The sequence below is a fragment of the Mycteria americana genome, unplaced genomic scaffold, assembly GCF_035582795.1.
Source record: "Mycteria americana isolate JAX WOST 10 ecotype Jacksonville Zoo and Gardens unplaced genomic scaffold, USCA_MyAme_1.0 Scaffold_53, whole genome shotgun sequence".
Classification (NCBI taxonomy): Eukaryota; Metazoa; Chordata; class Aves; order Ciconiiformes; family Ciconiidae; genus Mycteria; species Mycteria americana.
The window spans coordinates 293600-316166 of record NW_027445639.1 but is presented as its reverse complement, the minus strand read 5'-3'; the positions used below and the strand labels follow the sequence as shown (position 1 = coordinate 316166).

The 22567-nt window shown below is 43.4% G+C and overlaps 1 protein-coding gene across 2 annotated transcripts in view; it reads left to right on the top strand.

The window, feature by feature from the left end:
* Positions 1 to 22567, top strand: part of PUF60 (poly(U) binding splicing factor 60) — a 34170-nt gene continuing 11603 nt past the window's right edge. Inside the window, exons 1-4 of one of the 2 annotated variants that reach the window (XM_075490278.1) lie at positions 1 to 104; positions 16604 to 16699; positions 18453 to 18542; positions 19583 to 19633. In XM_075490278.1, coding sequence (XP_075346393.1) covers positions 78 to 104; positions 16604 to 16699; positions 18453 to 18542; positions 19583 to 19633 — 264 coding nt within the window. In that variant the 5' untranslated portion in view covers positions 1 to 77. The remainder of the gene's footprint in view (positions 105 to 16603; positions 16700 to 18452; positions 18543 to 19582; positions 19634 to 22567) is intronic. The other variant, XM_075490279.1, reaches the window with a different exon arrangement.

Here is a 22567-nt window from a genome sequence, read left to right as displayed (position 1 = left end):
CGCGAGAGTTTCCCGTTTCGCGCGCACCACAGAGCTCTCGCGGGAGTCCCCCGCCGACTGCCGACGGGGTGGACAAGATGGCGGCTACAACGACGATCTCCCTGGTGAGCAGGGCGGCCGCCGCCTTCCCGCGGGCCAGCCGGGGCGGCGGGCTCAGGCCAACCCGCTCTGCGTGGTGTCAATCGGGCCGGAGGTGGGGGGCTGGCTCGCCTCGGCCGTGGGGCGTCGTGCACGTTTGGCCCCCCTGGGTCCGCCTGCGGCCCCGCTGGTGGGGCGGGCTGGCGGCGCGGGGCGTGCGGCAGGCTGGGGTCCCGTCGCGCCTGGCCGCCGGCTGGGGCCTCTGCTCCCCTGGGCGCGGGCGGGGGGCTGAGGCGGCTGCCGCGGGGTGACTGTGGGCCCTCCGTCGTCCGCGGGCGGCCTTTCCGCCTGTGCCGGCTCGTTCCCGGCGCCCGCGGTTAACGGGGATCGCGGCTTTCCGCTCCCGGCGGCCGTGTCGTTGAAGGTCGCGCTGGTGCAGCGGATGGGGCTTCTGCCTCGCCTTAGCGGTGGCTTCCCTGCTGGGAAGGCGCCCCATTTCCCCGCCGCGCCGCCAGCTGCGCTGTCCTGGGTGGCCGCCCCGCCGGAGCGACTGGCTGAAGCAGGCTGGAGCCGGGGGGCCCCGGCGACGGGTCTGGGCGAGCGGTGCGGGGCTCCTTGGGGCGGCCGCTGGGGCTTAACCGTCACAGGTAGTGTGCTTCGCAGGTGCCGTCGGTATCTAGCATGTGCTTTGTGCCTCCACTGGTGCTGAGGAAATAGGTTTTCACCGTGCTAGAAAACGTGCACGTTACTTTATTTGGGCTTGTTCGCTGCTTTCAAAAATGCACTTGTTTAAAAAGATCTAGCTAAGCGCTAGGGCTTTTAAAAAAAGTATTTAGTAGAGACTTTTCTTTCCCAGAGCCTCGTAGCCTGAGGTTAAAATGTGAGCTGCTGGTCACCTTTCCTGACAAAACGGGTTAGGTGCCCTGTGGGTCGTGGTTATTTTTATATTTCCTATTGCTTCTTTTATACATTCATGAAAGGATCCCAACAGTATTGATTTTTATAAGAGTTCTTTGTGTTTTCGGGAACGTTCTTGAGAGCTTTCCTGAATGGACTGCTAATGTTATAAGAAAGCAGAACACCACTCTCATTTCAGAGGCTTGTTTGTTTTCTTTGTGAGTTAGTGTTAAATAGAAGAAATCAAAGAAATCACTGGGGCGCTATTCAGCCTTCCTTGGACCAGTCCTTTTGTTTTTGGCTAACTGTGGAATTGTGTAAAATGGAAATACGAAACCTCTTGGGTGTCAAGCCTCCGGGGAAGGTAGCCTGTAGTGTAATTGTGGGTGCTGGGAAACTACAGGGGGGGTGGCCAGGCTCATGAGCATCTGATGATATTTGGAGGGAGCACATGGAGTACTGTGTTGGATGGAGCATTGGTGTGACACAGCAGGATATTTCTTAATATGTTTGTATTTTCTGTCTCTCTCCCACCATTGTTTTCATAGGAAATATTGGATTTCTCTCATGAATAGATCTAATTCTAAAACTGCTCTGTTTTTCTTTTAAGGGTCTACTTTTGAACACTGAAGGAGTTGTCTTTCATGGTATTCCTCTTTTGAATTCACAAATACTGGTGCTCATAATCAGGAGCAAATACGAATAACTCTCACTTTGTGTCCCATCTGATCTTTGCTTAATTAGGACTTCATTAGGTTAGGAAGTTTGCCAGGTTAACACAGGGAATGAGTGTTCAAGTCTTGAGCATGTGAGGTTAAATATATTTCCAAAGATGATCAAAACCAAAGGAATACTATATTGCTTAGGATGTGCGAGGACATCAGATTTCATTTTTCCTCAAAGATAAGGTAGTGTCTGCTTCAGCCAGTTCGTTTGCTGTCACTGTATAGTTTGGTATATACATATTTTAAACTGACAATGCATACATTTCAAAACCAAAATAATTACTAACTTTATAACAACCAGCCACTGCACGATTTTGCTGAACGGGAGTGAAATGATGCGGTGGCTAGTCAAACAGAAGACTGTCAGAGTTGCAAGTCTGTTTACAGTAGATTATCAGGGCCTTACAATATAAACAGAAAAATAAAAACCTTGCTTCAGAGTTTCTATTTATCTATGTATATTAGCTATTATAAACAAATTAAATCAACACTATAAAATAAACTATTGCGTCACTTTTCTATAAATCTGCCTTTTGGCTTGAGTATTAAGAGCTGAGCAGAGTACAGTAAGTGTAAGGAGTTTTGATTATTTTTGTTTGTTTGACTTCAAATACCAGGCATTCAAGCTTAAACCTGTTAGCTTACACTGTCATGTTAAAATGGACATTCACATTCAGAGAGTTATACTCCTGTTACAGATAAAGCATTGCATCGAGTCCAAGCGAGACTTCATGAACCTGTGATTATTCTTTGGGCTAGGAGCAAGAGTCATATGGGCCCCAGGAACTGAAAATTTCGTTTCAGAGCTGGTGTTGCTGTAGTGGGTGGATGTATTGGCAGGAGCAAGAAGGTAGTGATGGCCTGTAGATGAGCACAAGAAATTGGCAGCAGCAGTCCTGTGACTGAAGGAAACGTGCAAGTACTGTGACAGATATGGGAGGTGAGGAACAAGATGCATGTTTTGAATACACTGATGTTATTCAGAAGTGTTTGGCTCCAGAAGAATTCACAATAGCTGATGTAAATCATATCTTTGTTGGTACATCTGTCACTTCCAGCATGTTTTGACAAGAGGCAATAGATATCAGGAGCGAAGAAAACTAAAAGGATTAGTTAGATGAAAGGTTGTGTTAAAATACAAGCCATGAGATGGAAGGAAGTAGCTTCTTTTATTTCACTTGCTCCCAGACTAGGTGGTATCTCAGTGTTTAAATGACATAGTATAAGAGACAGCCTTCCAGGAACAAGAATTCCAGCTTGACTGAGTATTGCATGCTTTTATTTCCGTATGGGCTTTTGTAGTATGACTAGAAGATGTTTATTTTAAACTTCAGGGCTGTTAAACATCTTAAATAGAGCATTCATTCTTGCCTGCTTCACACAATGAGTTAAAATACTTTTTTTTTTTCCAAGTAGAGTCTTCCATAAACTGCGTGTTCTTTATGTGAGTTTCGTTCTCATCTTGCTGGAAATAAGGTGAATCTGACCATCCAGTATCATGTGTTAATTCATCAGCATTTTTGCCACTCTGTTTTACCTTGCTGCGCTTGAAAAACTGACACATGGTCTTAGTGTTAATGGTCCTTAAAATGAAGTCTCAATTCAAATTTCCCCACAAGCACCTTTTGCATGATCCCTGGCTTCTTTCTTTTCAAGTTCAACATGAGTGCCTTTCTCTGTTTTAAATCTCCTTTCCATGCTGGAAAGAAAATTGGCTGCTCTATGATGTGACCAGGAAGTTGGCTTAAAGAAAGTCCAGTGCTTCTGCAGTCTTATCAGAACAGCTGCAACATTTACTTTGTTCTGGGAGAATTTAAATCATGAAGGCTGGCTAGAAAAGCTTGAGAATGAAGGACAAAGTAACCTCAATTAAGAGGAACCCAGTTCTGGAATTTGGTAGACTTAGATTTTGCTTTCAGCTAACTTTCTGAAAGTAGATTTGCAGTACAGGCTCTGCTGTTGTACTAGAAACTTGGGGAAGAGTGGCTGGAAAGCTGCCTGGCAGAGAAGGACCTGGGGGTGTTGGTTGACAGCCGCCTGAATATGAGCCAGCAGTGTGCCCAGGCGGCCAAGAAAGCCAATGGCATCCTGGCTTGTATCAAAAATAGCGTGGCCAGCAGGACTAGGGATGTGATCGTTCCCCGTACTCGGCACTGGTGAGGCCGCACCTCGAATCCTGTGTTCAGTTTTGGGCCCCCCACTACAAGAGAGACATTGAGGTGCTGGAGCATGTCCAGAGAAGGGCATCGAAGCTGGTGAAGGGTCTGGAGCAGAAGTCTTATGAGGAGCGGCTGAGGGAACTGGGGTTGTTTAGCCTGGAGAAAAGGAGGCTGAGGGGAGACCTTATTGCTCTCTACAACTGCCTGAAAGGAGGTTGTAGAGAGGTGGGTGTCAGTCTCTTCTCCCAGGTAACAAGTGATAGGACAAGAGGAAATGGTCTCAAGTTGCGCCAGGGGAGGAGGTGCTTAGGAACATGGTATAGTGGTGGTCTTGGTAGTGTTAGGTTTACGGTTGGACTCAATGATCTTAATTCTTAATTTTGATCATTTTTGATCCATTCTTAATTTTGACTGTAAAGTCTTGTGTTACCGGAAGTAGTTGTGTATCTGCATTTGAGATCTAAAATTCAACTATAGTATTTATGGGATAAATTTTCTTAGCCTGGGATAGGTAATTAAGTTCCCCATGAAGCTTATGAGAACCAGTACAAGTTACTTCAAGACTGCATATAGGTCTTTTCCAACCTATACGATTCTGTGATTCTGTGAAACAGTTAAACGGGAAAAATAATTAAAATAAAAAGCAGAGGGCTTTTGTTTGTCAAAAGGAGTGCATCTTGTAAGGAGACTGAGTTGGGTCTTATGAATTATAAGTCAGCGTTCCAAAATGTTTGATGCTTTCCAAGTGTAGCATATGCTTATCAGATGTCATAAATCTATGTTAGATTGAGCCCATCAGTAAACTTTTATTGAATGCATCTTGTATGAAAGCCATGCAGGTTGATTAGAATAAAAGATGGGAATCATCACTTCTTTACCTAGCCTGTTCTTTTTCTAGTCCTCCTGCTACTGAGAAAAAGTGTCCCTATTTCTCATTTGAATTTTAGATAGAATTAGGTTTTATACTGAAGTAGTTTTGCAACTATAATTTTAGTTGCTGCCAAATGTTATTAGTTACAATAACAGGTCTGTACTACCGTGTTTTTTTACCCAGAATATTACTGTTGTGGCACACTGCATTGCTGTCCTGGATTAGCTCCACTGGCTGTATCTGTTCTTTCACCTGCATATTTTTTTCTCAACACTTGCTTTTGAGTCTTGTTATTCCCACGCTGTTGCCATAGGCCGTGCCCCTCAGCTTGCAGTACAGGCAGATTTCCTGTATGGCAAGATCTCTTCCTCCTGATGTCAGAGCTGTAACAATTTTTTTTCCTCCGCACATGTGCCCAGTCAGTCAGCCTGAGCAGTATATGTGCATGTAAGATGGTGTGCAATGCCCAGTACCTCCCATCCCCTTCCCAGGTATTCCTTAAAACCTGGACAACCTCAGGTGCACCTGATGCAGTGCTCAGTGGTTTGGTTTACTTAAAAGGATAGGAGGAAGAGAAACAAGTTGCTGAGCTATTTCATGATACTGGCTCCCTACTGGACCTACAGCTACCTCTCATGAAAAATCTCGGGATGTGCTGCTTCCTGTTGGTATCTCGTGCCCCCAGCATCCCAGTAATCATCAGCCACGTGTGTATTTGTGGAAGGTGCCAGGCCATACAGAGGTAGGGCCAAGAACCTGGAGAGGCACTCTCAGCAACCTTCTTTTTTTTTTTTTCCCCAGCACAGTCCTTAAGTGACACTTAAACTGTGATCATGATGATGAAGTTTACCTTTTGGGGACACAGACAAATTCAGTAATTCCAAGGGGTCTTTTTCTTTGTTTCTTTTTGTGGGGCATTTTTTTGTTTTTAACTTACAGCCATTCACTCATGACTGCCCAGTTGTCAGTGGGAGTATGTGGGTTAATGCACAGAGTAAAGGAAGTACCCTCCTGTGTCCCTGTGAGGGATGTAGTTAAGGAAAGGACTGCCATATACTACTCCTGGTGCAAACTTTATCTTCCCAACAAATAAGTATTTTATCTGCTTCTCATCAGTAACTGTGGGAATCAGTTAAAATGGTATTGTACTTCTAGGACAAACCTAGCAGACATTTAATTGAGTTGCTGAGGGAATCTTTAAGAAAAGATAGAGCGTGTCTGGCAAAAGATTTGACTGGGGGAGAGTTAAACTTCAGCTTTTTTCCCTTGTCCTAACATTACTGAAATTACCTCACCCTTGCATTGTTAGATTGCTCTTGCTGCTGCCTTTGGTATAAGGAACATGTAGTCTGCAGGCATCGCAAGTAATTTATTGAAACATCTGCAGGATTGTTTTCTGTAGTAAGTCCACTGTGTTGAGAGTGATCAGAATCACTGCAGGGCAATCCTGCACAGCTGTTTCCTGTACTTAACATTTTGCAGATTAACAAATCTGCAGTTTACTAATTGCATGTGAATTTGGAGGTTGTTTTGAAGAACATCGACAATGCACATGTGCGTTGTTCAGCAGGAAGGCATTTAGCAGCAGCAAGCAGCTACAACAAAGATGTTAGTAGTGATGGGTCCTCCTCAAATACTTTTAACTGTAAAAGTTAAACTAACCATTCTTAATTTTGACTGTAAAGTCTTGTGTTACCGGAAGTAGTTGTGTATCTGCATTTGAGATCTAAAATTCAACTATAGTATTTATGGGATAAATTTTCTTAGCCTGGGATAGGTAATTAAGTTCCCCATGAAGCTTATGAGAACCAGTACAAGTTACTTCAAGACTGCATATATTTGTTCTTTTTCTTTTGACCTGAAGTAGTTCTTAAATCTCTTTTGCGTGTTTGAAATAGTCTGTAGTTTCTGTACTACTGCCACAAGCAAGATATGCTTGTAACATGCAGTGGACTATTTATGTATGCTGCTTGTGGTGACAGAGTGGACAACGATACAAAATTCTTATAAAAGTATAGTTAATTATTACTGTAATTCCAATGACATTTCTTGATAACTTGATTGGTACCTTTTAGTATTGGAAATGGAATCACCTGTTATAACTGATTAAATTGTTAATGCCTTGCTAAATAAACTTGTATTTTTAAACCAATTAAATAGTTTGAGACATTTGGTGCCACTGCTTTTGATATCAGTGCTGTGAAAGTGTTGTTGCATGTCACAGCTTGAGGCACTGGTCCTTGATACACTTCCATTGCAAATGCTCCTCTAGTGCATGGCAGTCTCCTCACCCTCAGTGATGGTACTTCAGAATGATGTGCAGTGCTTCTCGTTTTAGTACTTACCTGATTTCTTGGTCTTGCGAACTTTTTTGTGTTACTTCTGTGTTTTTTCCTACGCTCTTTCCAGACTCTTGACATTCTTTAGAAGATATATACACTAAAAATGCATACAGTACGTCTCTATTTGTCTCACCAGTCCCATTTATAAGGATAAAAACACTACAGTGTTACCTCTGTGCATTCAGTAATATTATTAGCCCTTTTTGCCATCACATAATATACTCATGTGTGATTGCTTGCCTCTCTCTTTTTTTTTCATTCTTAAAATCCCAGCTGAGTTAGATGATTTGTCCTTTCTCGCAGGAGGGATGCATGTTCTCTGTTGGTGACTTCAGTGACAGTAAGTTTTATCAACCAAAATTAAATTCACTTAGATGTTTTGTGCAGTTCTGGAGCACTGAGATAACGGCAGGATTCTCTTTTAAGTGGTTTGGGGAAAGAGATCTGTTTGCTGAATGTGTTTGTATTTTAACGAGGCTAAGATGAAATTACTGTGAATACTCCTTATCGGGATGGTTAATTTTTAAATAGAGCTGAGAAGTAATTATAGGGGGAAATTGTGTATGTGTGAAGTGCCTGCTGGCTCAGCTTGGTGCTACAGACGGCTGGAGCTTTCACTTGGAGGGTGAGCAGGAGAGAGTAGCAGCCTGCAGTCGGTTTGCCTGAAGACTTTCTTGCATTGCATGTTCAGGCCTCCTACTTGCCCTCGCTCCTGGGGGGTTCTGCCCTCGCTTGTGATGGGTTCTGGACCAGCTGTTTGTGAGGCTTCACCTTAGCACCATGTATGAGGTTCTCATCCTAAAAGGATTAATTGTGGAAATGGTTACTGGATACTGCTTTAATAGGCTTTTTGCATATAGCATCACAGGTACTGTGGCAATCCTGAGCATTATTTAAACAACCTAGTTCCCTCAGCCTCTCCTTACAGGGCAAGTGCTTCAGCCCCTCCAGAGTCTTGGTGGCCCTTTGCTGGACTTGCTCCAGTTGATCTGTATTTTGTCTTGGGGGCTCCAAAAGTGATGTGGTATCTAGGTGTGGTCTGAGGAGTGCTGAGTGGAGGGGGGATCGCTACTGCCTCTATCTGTGAGCTCTGTTCCTGTTGATGCAGCCTAGAGTGCTGCTGTGAGTGCACTCTGGCAGCAAGGAAGGTTGGCTCATGTTTAGCCTACTGACCACTGGGACCCCTAGTTCCTTCTCCACAGAGCTACTCCTTGGCCTGGACCATTGCAGGGGGTTAGTCCATCCCAGGTGCAGGATGTAGCATTTGTCCTCCTTGGATTTCATTAGCTTTTTTTGGCAGTAAACTTATTATACATATGATGTAAGCTGTCTTGGGAATCTCAATGGAATCATGTTTAACATTGCCAAAAGTAATTTTGGAGCCTCACAGTGTCAAATAAGAGCAAGAGAGCCGTCTTCTGCTAAGAGCAGAAGACGGTGGAGAGAACTTGTAGTTTAGAGGAACCCAGCATGGGCACTGAGATTATATGCAAGCTCTCTCACTGCGCTTCCCAAGTTGTCTATAGCTGCATTAAATGGAGAAGGGTTAGCTGAAGAATTTGTCAGAAGATGATGTGATGGTCAGGGAAAGTGGTGATCCCTTTTTGGAGGGAGGAATATGTTTCCTTATGTCTTTCCTATTTGTAATCAAGAGAAAGAGGATCATGTGCATCTTGATTTATTTTAGCACTGTATTTGTAGCTTGTCAGGAACAGTGATTTTCTTCCTTTGAGAGTTGAAAATTGAGGTGCAGGTGATTTCTGGGTTCCATGACAGATAAGTGATAATGCAGAGCATACCACATATAAAGGTAACGTCTAGAAGATTTTTTTATTTCTCAGTGCTGATCCAGCGGGGAGGAGTTCTATCAAATGTGGTGAAAAGGCATCACAAGGAATTATTTCAAGGGTACATAGATCACTTGTGTGCATGTATTTAAGACCTTTCATGTTTTCAGATGTTGGGTTTGCATAGAATTTGGTGCTCTGGAAGAACTACGTTATGCTACTGGACAACATTAGTGAAATTTGTCATAGAATCTCCTTGTTCATTTAAATAGAAGAGATGTTACTGGCCAAATATGCAGTCATGTAAACAGTTTACACAGAATCATATAGGTTGGAAAAGACCTTTAAGATCATCAAGTCCAACCGTAAACCTAACACTACCAAGACCACCACTAAACCATGTCCCTAAGCACCTCATCCAAACGTCTTTTAAATACCTCCAGGGATGGCGACTCAACCACTTTACTGGGCAGCCTGTTCCAATGCTTGATAACCCTTTCAGTGAAGTAAAATTTCCTAATATCCAGTCATGAGATGCTAGAAAAATGACACATTTTGAAAGGTTTTAATCCCTGCCCATTCTCTGTAGAACACATCTGGTAGGATGGTAGAAAAAACTTGGACATGCCCCATGCTCTAGATTTTGGCAGTACATTAGTTGCACATGCTAACAGTAACAGAAGAAATAACTCACTAGCACTGCTGTTCCCATTTGGGGAAAAAGAGTATTCCCTAGGGGGTGGAAAGGAGTAGTTGCTAAAGAAATTAATGAGTAGTAATAGGTCATTGTGCACAGAAAGGCTTGCAAAGTTACGGAGTTTACAGCTGAATCCACAAAGATTTAGATAGTAAATAGGGGCAAAATACTTAAATGTATTTATGTACATGAAGAAGGACCTCTTCTGAAAAAAGACGTATTATGCAAGTAAAAACATTGCCTTTGAGCAGGCGTTCAGGTGATGCTTCTTCCAGCTTCACAACTGGTGTGGGGTGTTGTACCATGAAAATATTCAGGTGGATACAGGTTCCCAAGCACTGATGCAGGTGGTAGAGAAAGGATTAAACTGAGTATACTGGCCAGGTACTTCACCAGTCCTTTTTCCACCTCTGTTTTATTTACTCTTTGTGTTGTTTGCTTGTTATGTTTCCTAAAATAAACAAGATTCTGTGTTTTTCTTTCTCTTGTGTGTGTTTATACTTCAGAGAAATTCTCAGCCATGTAATAAATTTCCAACGAATGTGCCTGAACTCTTGGAGTTCAAACCACCTTAAAGGGCCAAGCAACGCTCAGAAGCAATGTTCATAGCAACAGGTATACAGTTTCTATTTATTTCTCTTTTAAAAGAAGCTCCTACTCTCCTGCTTCTGTTGTCAACTTCTCTTCTGTTTTTCTTGTTCCCTCTTAAGTGTTACAGTGCATTTAAACAAGGCAGTTTTCAGGGTGGCCAGTGTAAAGCCTTAGTGTAAAGCATCAACTGCTTTTCAACAGTTAACTGCTACATTACTGCCTAGCAGACTCAAATTAATGGTGCTGAGCCTTTTCTCGGTAGTGGTATTACCCTGAGATGCTAGGAAAGAGAGAAGCAATAGTCTCTGTTCTCTGTGAATGGTGATAGATATTGGGATTATTTTATAGAATCTGTTGCGTTTCAAATAGACTGGAGTAACAGAGGGTGGTAGCCTTCCTTGAAGAAACTCTCGGTGTTAAAGGGTACATGATGATAAATTTTTGTTACAGCTGTAGCATTCATCAGCAAAGGCCTGTATCTTTGGTTTCTTTCCAGAGGAATGTGTGGTGGCAAAGAGCTTGGAACCAGTAGTGCCTGGGTCAGGCTTCTTGGATACTCTTTGTCACTTCTAGATCACTTCATCATCCTTAGTTTTGGTTTTACCCTCTGTGCTGGAGATTGGATATTATCAACCAGTTTTCAGAAGCTATGCCATATAATGAGCTCAAATGTCTAAATTACATTAAATGTAGATACGTAATAGTCTTTATTTTTAAAGAATCATAACAAATTCTAATCAGTGGAGTAGCTTTTTTTATTGTGAATGGTTAAATTTGATAGCCCTTCCACTATTTTTTTCTTCTCCCAAGTCTCATAGCTCCTAAATTGCAATAATTCAGTTTTCAAAAGCTGAGAGAAAATGGAAATAGCAGTAGAAAAAGGTGTGGGCTTTTTAAATTGTCTGCAGAAAACTAAGGAAGTCTCTGGAGTTGACTGTGCGATAGCATATACATAAGATGTAAACAAATGGGAAGGGGAGCAAGGAGAGCTGGGTGGAAAACATTTTTTCAGCCAGTTGTTTACAAACAAGAATGATTGGGGGGGTTTGAAATTATTTTTTGAATGCTCCACAGTAAAAATGAATCTTGGAGATGATGTAGCCTTCCTGTACCAAACAGAACACCATTACTATATCGCTTTGCTGATACTTGTTTTCAATTTGCATGTGGACTATGCAGTAGTATATTTTGATCAGTAGCGTGCACTTGGGTGTCCCAATTTGCAGCCATTAAGTGGTTCCAGCTACCTCTGTTCTTACTCATGTGTCAGCTTTCTTTTGTTGCACTTTTATTCCCTGTAGGTCATTGTGTGTTACTCAGTGTGGCTATGAACTTTGATCTGAAGGGATGAATGAGGTAACTGCAACTCTAGAACATTGTATTCAGATACTTGTAGAATATGTTTTTATGTTAGGAGGGTTTATTTTGAATCTGCTTTATGTTCATTGATCCTAGAAAATGCTCACAAACCCCTTATGGTGAACTTGAGACCGAATGCACAAAACCGGAAGTCTCAATGGTTGCTATAAAATAGAGAGTAAGAATGATCTAGGACATATCTCTCTGAACATCAGCGAACTCATCCTGTGGCTTTCTTTACTTTGGAGGTAGGTGAGCTCCTGCTCCTCGCCCTTAGTAGTCTGACTGAAGAACAAAGGAAGTGTTGTAGCCTGGTAGGAGGCAGCATGCAGGTTGCAGTCGCCGGTAGACTGAGACAAGTGGGCTAATGTGGGAGAAACTTTGCTGTTGGTAAAGGAAGTGCTTAAAAAAATCTTGTTTTCTGCTATTAACTTAGGTTTTTCCCATGATAATTTTTATACTGAAACCAGTAGTGTTAACAGACACAAGTCTGTTCAGCCTAATCTGTTTCTACTACTGAACAGGTTAGGATATTTGTCGGTTCTGGTATTTTAAGTGGTTGACAGTGAACACTGAGTTGAGAGAAGAAATTAGTTCTGCTTTTGATGGATGATACAGGCAGAACTTAACATGAACAACAAAGGCAGGTCTAGATCCTGCTGCCTTAAGCCGAGAAGGTGGTGAGGTTGTGAAATGGATGGTTCCAACAATGGGACCATCGTGCTGTAGTCACACTCTTACTTTTTCCTCTGTTGCATTGATTTGGTAGGAAAACAGAGTTCCCTCATGGTGCAGTGTGTGAATCAGACCAGTCCTGCTCTGCATCCTCACAAGAAACGGACAAGATTCTGTTGGGAAAATGAGCACAGTTTACCTCATGAGAAGAAGTTTCTAGTCCGATAGTCACTGCCATTTAGGTAAATGAATTGCTAGAGGATATCAAGATAAATGAGTGGGCAATGTGACGGCAAATGTTGCATTTAATATCTTAGAACGTATAAAGTAATATGTGTATGGTAGGGAATCATAGAATCATTTAGGTTGGAAAAGACCTTTAAGATCATCAAGTTCAACCGTTAACCTAGCACTGCCAAGTCCACCACTACACCATGTCCCTAAGCACCACATCCACACGGCTTTTAAATACCTCCAGGGATGGTGACTCCACCACTTCCCTGGGCAGCCTGTTCCAATGTTTGACAGCCCTTTCGGTGAAGAAATTTTTCCTAATATCCAATCTAAACTTCCCCTGGCACAACTTGAAGCCGTTTCCTCTCATCCTATCTCTTGTTACTTGGGACAAGAAACCAGCACCCACCTTGCTATAACCTCCTTTCAGGTAGAGAGTGATAAGGTCTCCCCTCAGCCTCCTTTTCTCCAGACTAAACAACCCCACTTTCCTCAGCTGCTCCTCATCAGACTTGTGCTCCAGACCCTTCACCAGCTTCGATGCCCTTCTCTGGACATGCTCCAGCACCTCAATGTCTCTCTTGTAGTGAGGGGCCCAACACTGAACACAGTATTTGAGGTGCAGCCTCGCCAGTGCTGAGTACAGGGGCACAATCACTTCCCTACTCCTGCTGGCCACACTATTTTTGATACAAGCCAGGATGCCATTGGCAGCCTTGGCCACCTGGGCACACTGCTGGCTCATATTCAGGCAGCTGTCAACCAACACCCCCAGGTCCTTCTCTGCTGGGCAGCTTTCCAGCCACTCTTCCCCAAGCCTGTAGCGTTGTATGGGGTTGTTATGGCCCAAGTGCAGGACCTTGCACTTGGCCTTGTTGAAACTCATACAGTTGGCCTCGGCCCATCGATCCAGCCTGTCCAGGTCCCTCTGCAGAGCCTTCCTTCCCTCCAGCAGATCAACACTCCCGCACGACTTGGTGTTGTCTGCAAACTGACTGAGGGTGCACTCAATCCCCTTGTCCAGATCATTGATAAAGATACTAAACAGAACTGGCCCCAGTACTGAGCCCTGGGGAACACCACTTGTGACCGGCCACCAACTGGATTTAGCTCCATTCCCCACCACTCTTTGGGCCCGGTCATCCAGCCAGTTCTTTACCCAGCGAAGATTACACCTGTCCAAGCCATGAGCAGCCAGTTTCTCCAGGAGAATGCTGTGGGAAATGGTGTCAAAGGCTTTACTAAATTCTAGGTAGGCAACATCCACAGCCTTTCCCTCATCCATTAAGCAGGTCACCTTGTCGTAGAAGGAGATCAGGTTGGTCAAGCAGGACTTGCCTTTCCTAAACCCATGCTGACTGGGCCTGATCGCCTGCTTGTCCTGTACGTGCTATGTGATGGCACTCAAGATGATCTGGTCCATAACCTCTCCTTGCACTGAGGTCAGACTGACAGCTCTGTAGTTCCCTGGATCCTCCTTCCAGTCCTTCTTGTAGATGGGTGTCACATTTGCGAACTTCCAGTCAACTGGGACCTCCCCGGTGATCCAGGACTACTGATAAAGGATTGAAAGTGGCTTGGTGGGCCATTAATAAATTTATTTGGTGAGTCAAATAAACTGTGTGCAATGTGACGGGTTGTAAAATAGCTTTTTTTTTCCTGCATGCACTAGTTGGGGTTTATCTGCCTAAAAGGAATGTGACCCCACTTTACACCCAGTGAGTAAAATAAAAAATGTGGTTAATGAGCTGACTGAGCAGCATTTAGCATCATTCCCCCCGATCAGTTGGGGGAAAGGATTCATGACAGCCCTGCCTCGAGGGAAAAGTAGGTGTAGAGTCCCTCTGTAACAGCTTGGGGGGTGTTAGCTGGGCAGGTTTGTTGTGCAGAACTCCGTAATGTCACAGTCCTGCGTCCAGTGTATGGGCAACAAGAGCACGTGGGCCAGCAGATACAGCTGGGGATTGCAGCCTTCATGGTAGGTACTTAATGGTCTTGGTATTGGAGGGCTGTCACATTGAAGCTTCTGTTCTTACAGCTAGAACTTGCAATTACTATAGATAAAGCAGATACTTAGGAGGCCTTGAGTTTTGGGGCTCTTGTGCTCTGTGTTCTGCTCATTTTTAGTAGGAGGACTTGAAGATTGTTACCTTGGGCCTGTGCCTGTGCCAAGGTGCCTTCTGAGAAGCTGCTGCTTTTCTCCTCCCTGCTGCTGTTTACTTCTTGAACTTGGCAATTTCTGTTACTTCCATAGTAATTTTTAAAATCTCAATTATTACCCTAAATTGGGAATACCATGTGAATGTGCTTGAGCTTCATTTATACTTAGGTGGTATCTGTCATTTACTGTGGAAAGAATTAACGTGGTTAAAGTATCTTAACTATTTTGCACTTTTCCTCCCCGTCACAAACAGAACATTCTACATGTCAATATATAGAAAAAATATGAAAATACCGTAAGTGAAAAATTGGACTGTCAGGGAGCTTGTGATTCTGGAGGAAATGGGTGACTGGTCTGTTGTCTACTGAGTATTATCACAGTGGAGGAACTGGGTATTATCACAGTGCAGGAACTGGGCTGCTGTTCTCTTGAGCAGTCAGATGTACAGCATATGGCTCTCCTCGTGGAAACGTGTGTGTACTTTTACCTGAATCTTAGCATACCTTGCTATCGCTAAGTGTATGACAGATCTGTTACGTCTTGTTTGGAGTTGTTGCAGCAGCTCGTCTCTTTATCAAGTGTGTGTTCCCCTTTGCCTTGTGGTAGGATAAAGAGGGTGCAATGAAACATGCAGTTTGTGTGCAGCCATGTTGCAGGATCTTTTGCTTCTGAAAGACATGTTTTTCTCTCTGAGGCTTCAGATGTAGTAAAAAAATAGCTTTTTGCTGTTCTGCGTTTTGGTATTATGTTCGTAAGGTCTTGATGTACCTGTAAGATTTTTTTTTTTTTTTCTGGAGGAAGAGATCAGTGGTCTTTTAGAGACATTTGTGCCCACCAGAAATGTTGAAGTTATTAGCCAGTACCCACGAGTGCCATGAGGAAGTGACTGTTCTGAATGAATGGGAACCAAATTAGCAGGAATACTCATTGTTCCTACTGCCAAAATGCCAATTACTTTCATATTATATCTTTTCCACGTGACAGCTTTGTTCCTATGCCAGGAGAGCTGTTTTTGCTGTGCTATCTGAATGAGTCTGTTCCTTTTTTCTATACTGTGCTTGTTACAGAGTGCCTTTTTTTTCTTTTTTTTTTTTTTTTTTTTAACTGGAGAACAGAGACATCTCTTAATAGGCTTTTAGTGATGAACCCTATTTTGACTGGAAATAATGTGATGGCGCTTTTGGGATGCCAAAGAATAATAACCTAAGGATACAAGGTGGTGGATGCTTACCAGAAAGACATAAGCTGCTGAATCACTTTAACCAAACCCAGGTTGATAGGTATACCTTAAAGAAACTTACTGTTACTTAACATGGTAGGAATAATTGACTAGTTGTTTCACAGGAATGAACTTCAGTGTAAAACATGAGCATGAGGTAGAGAAGTCAGTAGAATACCTAAAACACAAAGAGGACTAACATTTGTTAGCTACGCATATATCTGAAATAATGAAAAGTCAGGTCAGTGGCCCAGAAGCTTCTTTCTAGACCTATTCTGATGTTGGGTTTGGGAGTCTGCATGGGCAGGTAGTGTGCATCTCATACTATGTATGAGAATAGTGCTTCTTTGTTACTCAGTACCTGGAACAGTATGTGAGATTTGGAAAAGTTTCAGAGAAGGTTTTAAAAAGAGAACTTGAGAAACCAAAGGTGGCAAACCAGTATAGGAAAAGATGGAAGGAGAAAATAGATGGGTACATCTGACAGAGTTTAACTGTTGAGAGGCAGGATGGAGATGGTGCGAGTGAAGACTGGGGATTATTTCATTTTCTTTTAACTGAAAATCTGGTAGTTAGGGAACTCTTTAAGTATCCAACATGTTCATCAGTTTGTACCATTGATGGGATAGCTCTCCCATAGGGAGTGGCAGGAACATTAACAGGTTTTCATGAATTACTAATAGGTTTATGAAGACTTTTTAGCCAACTATGACATTCTGACATTAAGTGCTTTAGGTTTCTGGGAATGAAGAAATTGGTTGCTTTTGTGAGAACAGGTTTTTTTCATGAGTATTTTCTGTTTTCTCAGGGTACGGAGTCCATTAAGATGGAAAATGGACAAAGCACGGCAGCTAAGCTGGGGCTTCCTCCCCTCACACCAGAACAGCAGGAAGCTCTCCAGAAAGTGAGTAAACTTGATGTGAATTTGCTTCTTAGCACTCTGTTTGTTTGGATTTTTTTTTTTTTTTCCAAACGAGCATCTGTTACTGATGTTATAAAAGGGAACTCGCCTACCAAGAATACGTATGGGGTAACGGCCATGCTATGTGTGGATTCACACTTTCAAATTTGTGCCCAAGAATTATTTGTTTTGGTTTAGAGTTTATGGATGCTTTGGGGGGAGCATGATGTGGAATTTGCTGTTGGGGTGGGGAGAGTGTTTTTAATTAAAAAAAAAAAAAAATCAAAATAATAAGTAAATAACATCTTAAGATCACATTGTAATCCTAAGACAATATGCAACTGCCACAAAGTTACTGCGAGGAGCAGCTTGTACTCCACAAGGAATAGGTTTCTGATATGCTCCAGCTGGTCTTTTGTTCTATCCACACAAGAACACATCACAAAATATCTCTATTTTTCCCCTTATGCTCTTTCCCATGTTGTCGTAAAGAGACATAGTAGCAAGTATTTTCAACCCATTTGAGCCAACCTGTTTTAATCTAGATAAAATTTCAGTCCAGCTCTGATTTCTGGTTGTTGGTCCTGTTTTATACAGCTGATGGGGAGGTTACTGCTGACTTCTTGCCCACTTTCCTGATGGGAGTGAGTGATCCCTGGCTTACTGAGAGGAGAGCAGAGTTGGGAAAAGAGGGGAAAGAAAACAAAACCAGGGAATGTGGGAACTATGGGCTAGGTGTCTTCTGTACTCTGGTGAGGCAAGTATAGTATTGTTCTAGGTAGGCTCTGTGTGAATGTTCCCGTAATGTTGAAGTTGCTTGTGTGTGTGTGTTGTTTGGCTCACAGTGTGAAACGGCCTCGTTTCCTCTGGCTTCTCCGTAGCTGACAGATGTAAATCCCCTTGTCCGTTTCCAGGTTTCCGAAGCACACGTCTCAAATCCACGGTTTAGAGCCTACTGTTCCCTGGCACCTCCCAAACACGTACAGCCATGGAAAGCAGGTGCCTTGAGGGGTTGGCTGAATGTGTTTGTACCGTCCCCTGGGAATAGGCACATATGTGGGTATTAGGTCTCCCTTGACAAAGAGCCTCCATGTCATCACCACTGGCTGTAAAGCTGAGACTTTGTCAAATTTGTAGAAGACTGAAAGAAAAAGATAAATCAGTCTTGTATCTGCAGGCTAGGAACCAGAGAAGGAGAGCTGGAGCATTTTAGTGAGCAAAAGCAGTGGGTTGTCCAAAGTAGAATAGGCCAGATGTGATAAGAAAAGAGAGGGGGAGTGCCCAGTCAAGAGACTGGACATGGGGATGTGGAGCCCCTTTCCCTTTTGTAGAACCTCTTTGTCCAGATGTTCTCTGAGTGGAAAGGACTTGAAGGAGGCTATCTGTCCTGCCCTCATCCCAGCAGGTAAGGTGCTATGGTGGGATCTAAGGGGCAGAGGGTGGAAGAGGGGAAATGCTAAGTGTGTAGTGCATGCTGCTTTCCTAACATTGTGCCTGCTGCAGATTGAGTCCATCCAGTCCTCTCCTCAAGCATTATGCTGTATTTCAGGGCTCACAACTCCGAGATGCAGACCAAGATATTAGTAAGCCGTTGGCCGCTGCCTAATGTACAGTGCCTTAGTGCTTAGGGCTGGAGCACTGAAAAGTTCTATTGGCAGCCAGTTGTGTGGTTCTGGGGAACTGTGGTGTAAAGTCAAACATCGTTCCCCACTATGTGGTATTGTCCTGTGACTACAGAGTCTGTATTTCTTTCTAGGCAAAGAAGTATGCGATGGAGCAGAGTATCAAGAGTGTGCTGGTGAAGCAAACCATCGCCCACCAGCAACAGCAGCTCACCAATCTTCAGGTGAGAGACCCTCCAAGATGCTCCTTCTGTGTCTTACTCTCCCCAACAAGGTGGAGTTCTTTTTGCACTTAGAACCAAAGCACAGCCCTGAGGCCTGCCTGGAGACACGTACATGTGCTTGTGTTTCCACAGTGAAATTGAAGCATACTGTCTTCAGCCCACTAAAGAAACCCCCTTTACTCACCTGCACAAATTGCTGCCAAATTTCACTCATTCCAAGAGAAAATTTTTAAGAGTTTCTCTCCTGTTGGCTGGGCAAATGCTTCTTGAAATGCCAGAAGCCAAAGAATTTGCTGTGGGTTTCACCTTCACCTTACGTTTAAGATGGTGTCTGTGGTTACTGGGAACAGTATCCTGTCACCATCTCTCCTGCTTGAGAGGAGGGTACCTGTCTATCCTGTGTTATTGACAGTACTACCCCATTTCCCTCCCCTTCATCCAGGGGCGCTCTCAATTTCAGAGAAGTTCCGTTGGCTATTCCTGCTGATGCTGGAATGCCTATGTACTGGGAGAACCCTTAACTGGTATTTAAATCTCCCTTCCTTCAGAGTTTTCTTGAACACATCTCACTGCCTTCTACTCAAAGTTAGGAAGCCCAAAATAATGGCTTTGGGATGTTGGATTTTTTTTTTTTTTTGTTTTACGAAGAATCACTGTGGATGTGCTTGCCACATTTGGCAGCTCTGGCCTTTCAGGGCTGTGCATGTTTCTGAGTGTCTGATCTAGTTGAGGGGCTCCTTTTTAAATGCTGGGGGTGAATCAACGACAGTGGTTGCAGAGGTTACTATTGCCTTGAGTCCCCCCTGGGAGAAGACCCTGCTTCCTGAGGCAGTGGCAGCAGCACAACTCCACCCTGACCTGGTGGGACTGGAATCTGCAGGGTCCCAGCGCTGGACAGTCCTTGGGACCAGGCAGTGAGGGGCAAGGAAGGAGAGGCCTCTCTCGCAGGTTCCCTGTGCCGCCGCTCTGCTTGAGTTTTTACAAACAGCCGTAGTATGCTCAGCTCCAACAGACTGAACTCTGTCTTTACTGTCTTTCAGATGGCAGCAGTGACAATGGGCTTTGGAGATCCTCTCTCACCTTTACAATCGGTCAATAGACATATTCACTTCTTCTTGGGCACTTTGTCTTAGTCAGGGCCTAGAGTGGGGAAGTATGTAGTGGTAATACAATGCTCTTAATTCAACCCAGCACAACCCTCCCACATACCCACCTGTTATGGACAAGCACAACAAGCAGAGGCAAAGTGTAAACTCCCCAGAGGAAGACCCTAGGCTGGGTGCAGTCTGCTGTGACACTGGCAGTCGGGGTCCTGGAGTCAGTTGGCAAAGAAAGCTTTAGATTTCGAACAGTTCTGAACACACCTGTGAAATTGTGGGAGCTGCATTTCTAGGGATGCTACAGTTCTGAGGTCCTGACCTAAAACTAACTGCCAAGGTAACTCACAAATGGGCAATTTCTTATGAAGCAAACTCACAGCACCGGAGACCTGGCAGCTAAGGTGCTGGGGAGGACTGGGGCACTATAGGTTTGCAGAACATATTGTAGCCCAGATGTAAGACTGCTCTTACTGTGCATGTTTCCAGACTAGGTGAATATGGCATGTTTCAAGTAAAGTAAAAGCAGGATGGAAGTAACAGAACTGCAGGACTATTCAGAGAACCTGTGCAGTCCTTTAATGCTGGAATTTCTAATCAGATGCCACAAAGAGCTTAATTACCTGGGATTATCCATCCCCTCCTTTTTCCTAGACATGTTGGACAATGGCCACTGCAGAAGGTGTCCTATAAGCTCCACTCTGCATGCAAACGTTCATTTGTAAATTTGTAAATATTTTTCCATTGTGCTGGAATATAATATTTCTGCTTGGTGTAAAATGCAACCGGAGGCTTGTACTCCAAAAAGAAAGATGCACTAAAACTAAAATCACCTGTTTTCCCTCCTTTAACACTGCCACAGTAGATAGTGTGTCAGCAGGGGAGCCAAAATAAATTTTATGGGAGTGTGTAAGTTTGGAATGGAATACAAGCATACATCTCGATGTGAATTTGGCATAGCTGATTTCTGAACCCTCATGCCCAAGAAACTTCTACCAATTGATGTAGATGCTTACTTGTTAGCATAACTCCATCAATTTTGCTTAAAAAATTTTTTTGGCTCATTATTCACAGCTGGGCAACAGATGAAAAGCGTGTAGTGATAATGTAACAGGAAATGTTTAATTTCTCATTGGCCTCAAGGGCATAGTCAGTATTGTAAATCCTTTTCCTGAGACATTCCTCCCTCTCTAGGGAGTCAGACACTACTGCTGATGGGACAGAACCTAGAAGCAAGAGTTTGCTCTGAATCATTTGGCTGTGGTACAGTTCAGTGTAGTTAGAATACACTGTCCTCAGCAAATGCTCTATCCCAAAGCCCATCAGGAATGTAGAAAATGCAAACAGACCTCTGTCAACACTTTTTACTGTTGACAAGATTCATCAATTTCTACCTGAAGGAAGTGCAGCCTGAACTTCCTATTGTGGTATCTTAGTGCCTGAGATTAAAGCTTCCTGTCTACTTAATCCTCCAAGTATTATAGCTCAAAACTTCCATGTCACTTCAGCAAGATGAGCACAATTTCCTGGCGTTGTTGTATTAAAATTGAAGCTAGTGATTATGTTTTTACATCACCTCCTTTGTTTAAAGAAGTAATCCAAGATGATGTTTTGGCTTGTCTTTAAAATGACCTTCATAAGCACTTAACAGCAATATTACATAGATACAACTATTAGCTGCTGCCTTTATGAAGGTTGCAGATACTTTAAACTCCATTTTATAGGTGGAGAAAGAGGGCCAGTGGCCAGTAAAATCTGCTTAGTATAGCTAGTGAAAACAATGAGATTTCTAGTCATGAGTTTCTGACACTGTCACGTGCTTAGTTCACAGGTATAGATTGCATCATTCCCCTAACTTGATGCTACCGATTCCTGTTAGTGATCCACATATGCCTGTAGGCATCATGGTCCACCTCAGTTCTGCCTTTTGTAGGTCCAAATTTTTAGTATGTTGCTGATGTAACAGAGTCCTCTTAACTCCACCCCACCTATTTTGTTAGGATCTCTTCAGCAGGGTAAGATGTGGATTTCCTCCTGTAAAGGTTGCTGCTATGGGAGAGGACAAATGCCATTTTTCTTGCACCTGTTGCATTGATAACTGAAAAGAAGGGAATGTCCTCTTTGTGTATATATAGACCCTTCAGAAGGTGAAAAAAATCCCTCTGCCTGGTGCAAGGCTGCAGTGTCTTGTCAGGAAGCACTCCTAGTAAAACACTAAATTTTTATCACAGTCTGTGACACCATGGGTGAGGTACTTCACTCAGACACTTGGGGCTAGAACGGTGATGGCTCTTAACTCATAAATGGACACGCTACACAGTCTGAGGGGCTACTGATCACTGGCTTTCCTGCACCAAAGCTGGGAATGTGTTGGAGAACCTGGGAGACAACACGTCAGCTGTCCTGCGTGTACACGTGCCATAGTCCTCCTAGTCACAGCATTGCAGAGTAAATTGAAAAACAGCTTATTTTTAACTGTGTGAAATACTTAAACCCAGTCAAGAGGCAAGCTTAATATCACTTCAGGAGCAGCAGTATGGGGTGAGAACCATTCCTGTTTATAGTATCCCTGCTGTATTGAATAATAGGAGTTGAACCTTTACAGTTTGTTTCCTCCTATGGTCAGTGTCACTCACATACGGGTACTATGAGGGAGAAGGATTTCTTCAGGTACAGTTTGTGTCCACGCTTCTGTGACTATTACAGATAAGATGCTGTCCCTTCTATTTTGCCATTTGAGTTGCAGCATCCCCAGACACGTCAGAGCTCATTGTGCTCATGCTTGTTACAGCATTCTGAAAGTAGGCCTCTCGTAAAGGCCTTGATTAAAGACCCTCTTAAACAGTGTTGGTGGGGAAGAGGTGGTTGTTCAGAGCTCCCTACTTTGGTGCCAAGCACTGTGGCGCTGGGAAGGGAGAGAGGCATCAA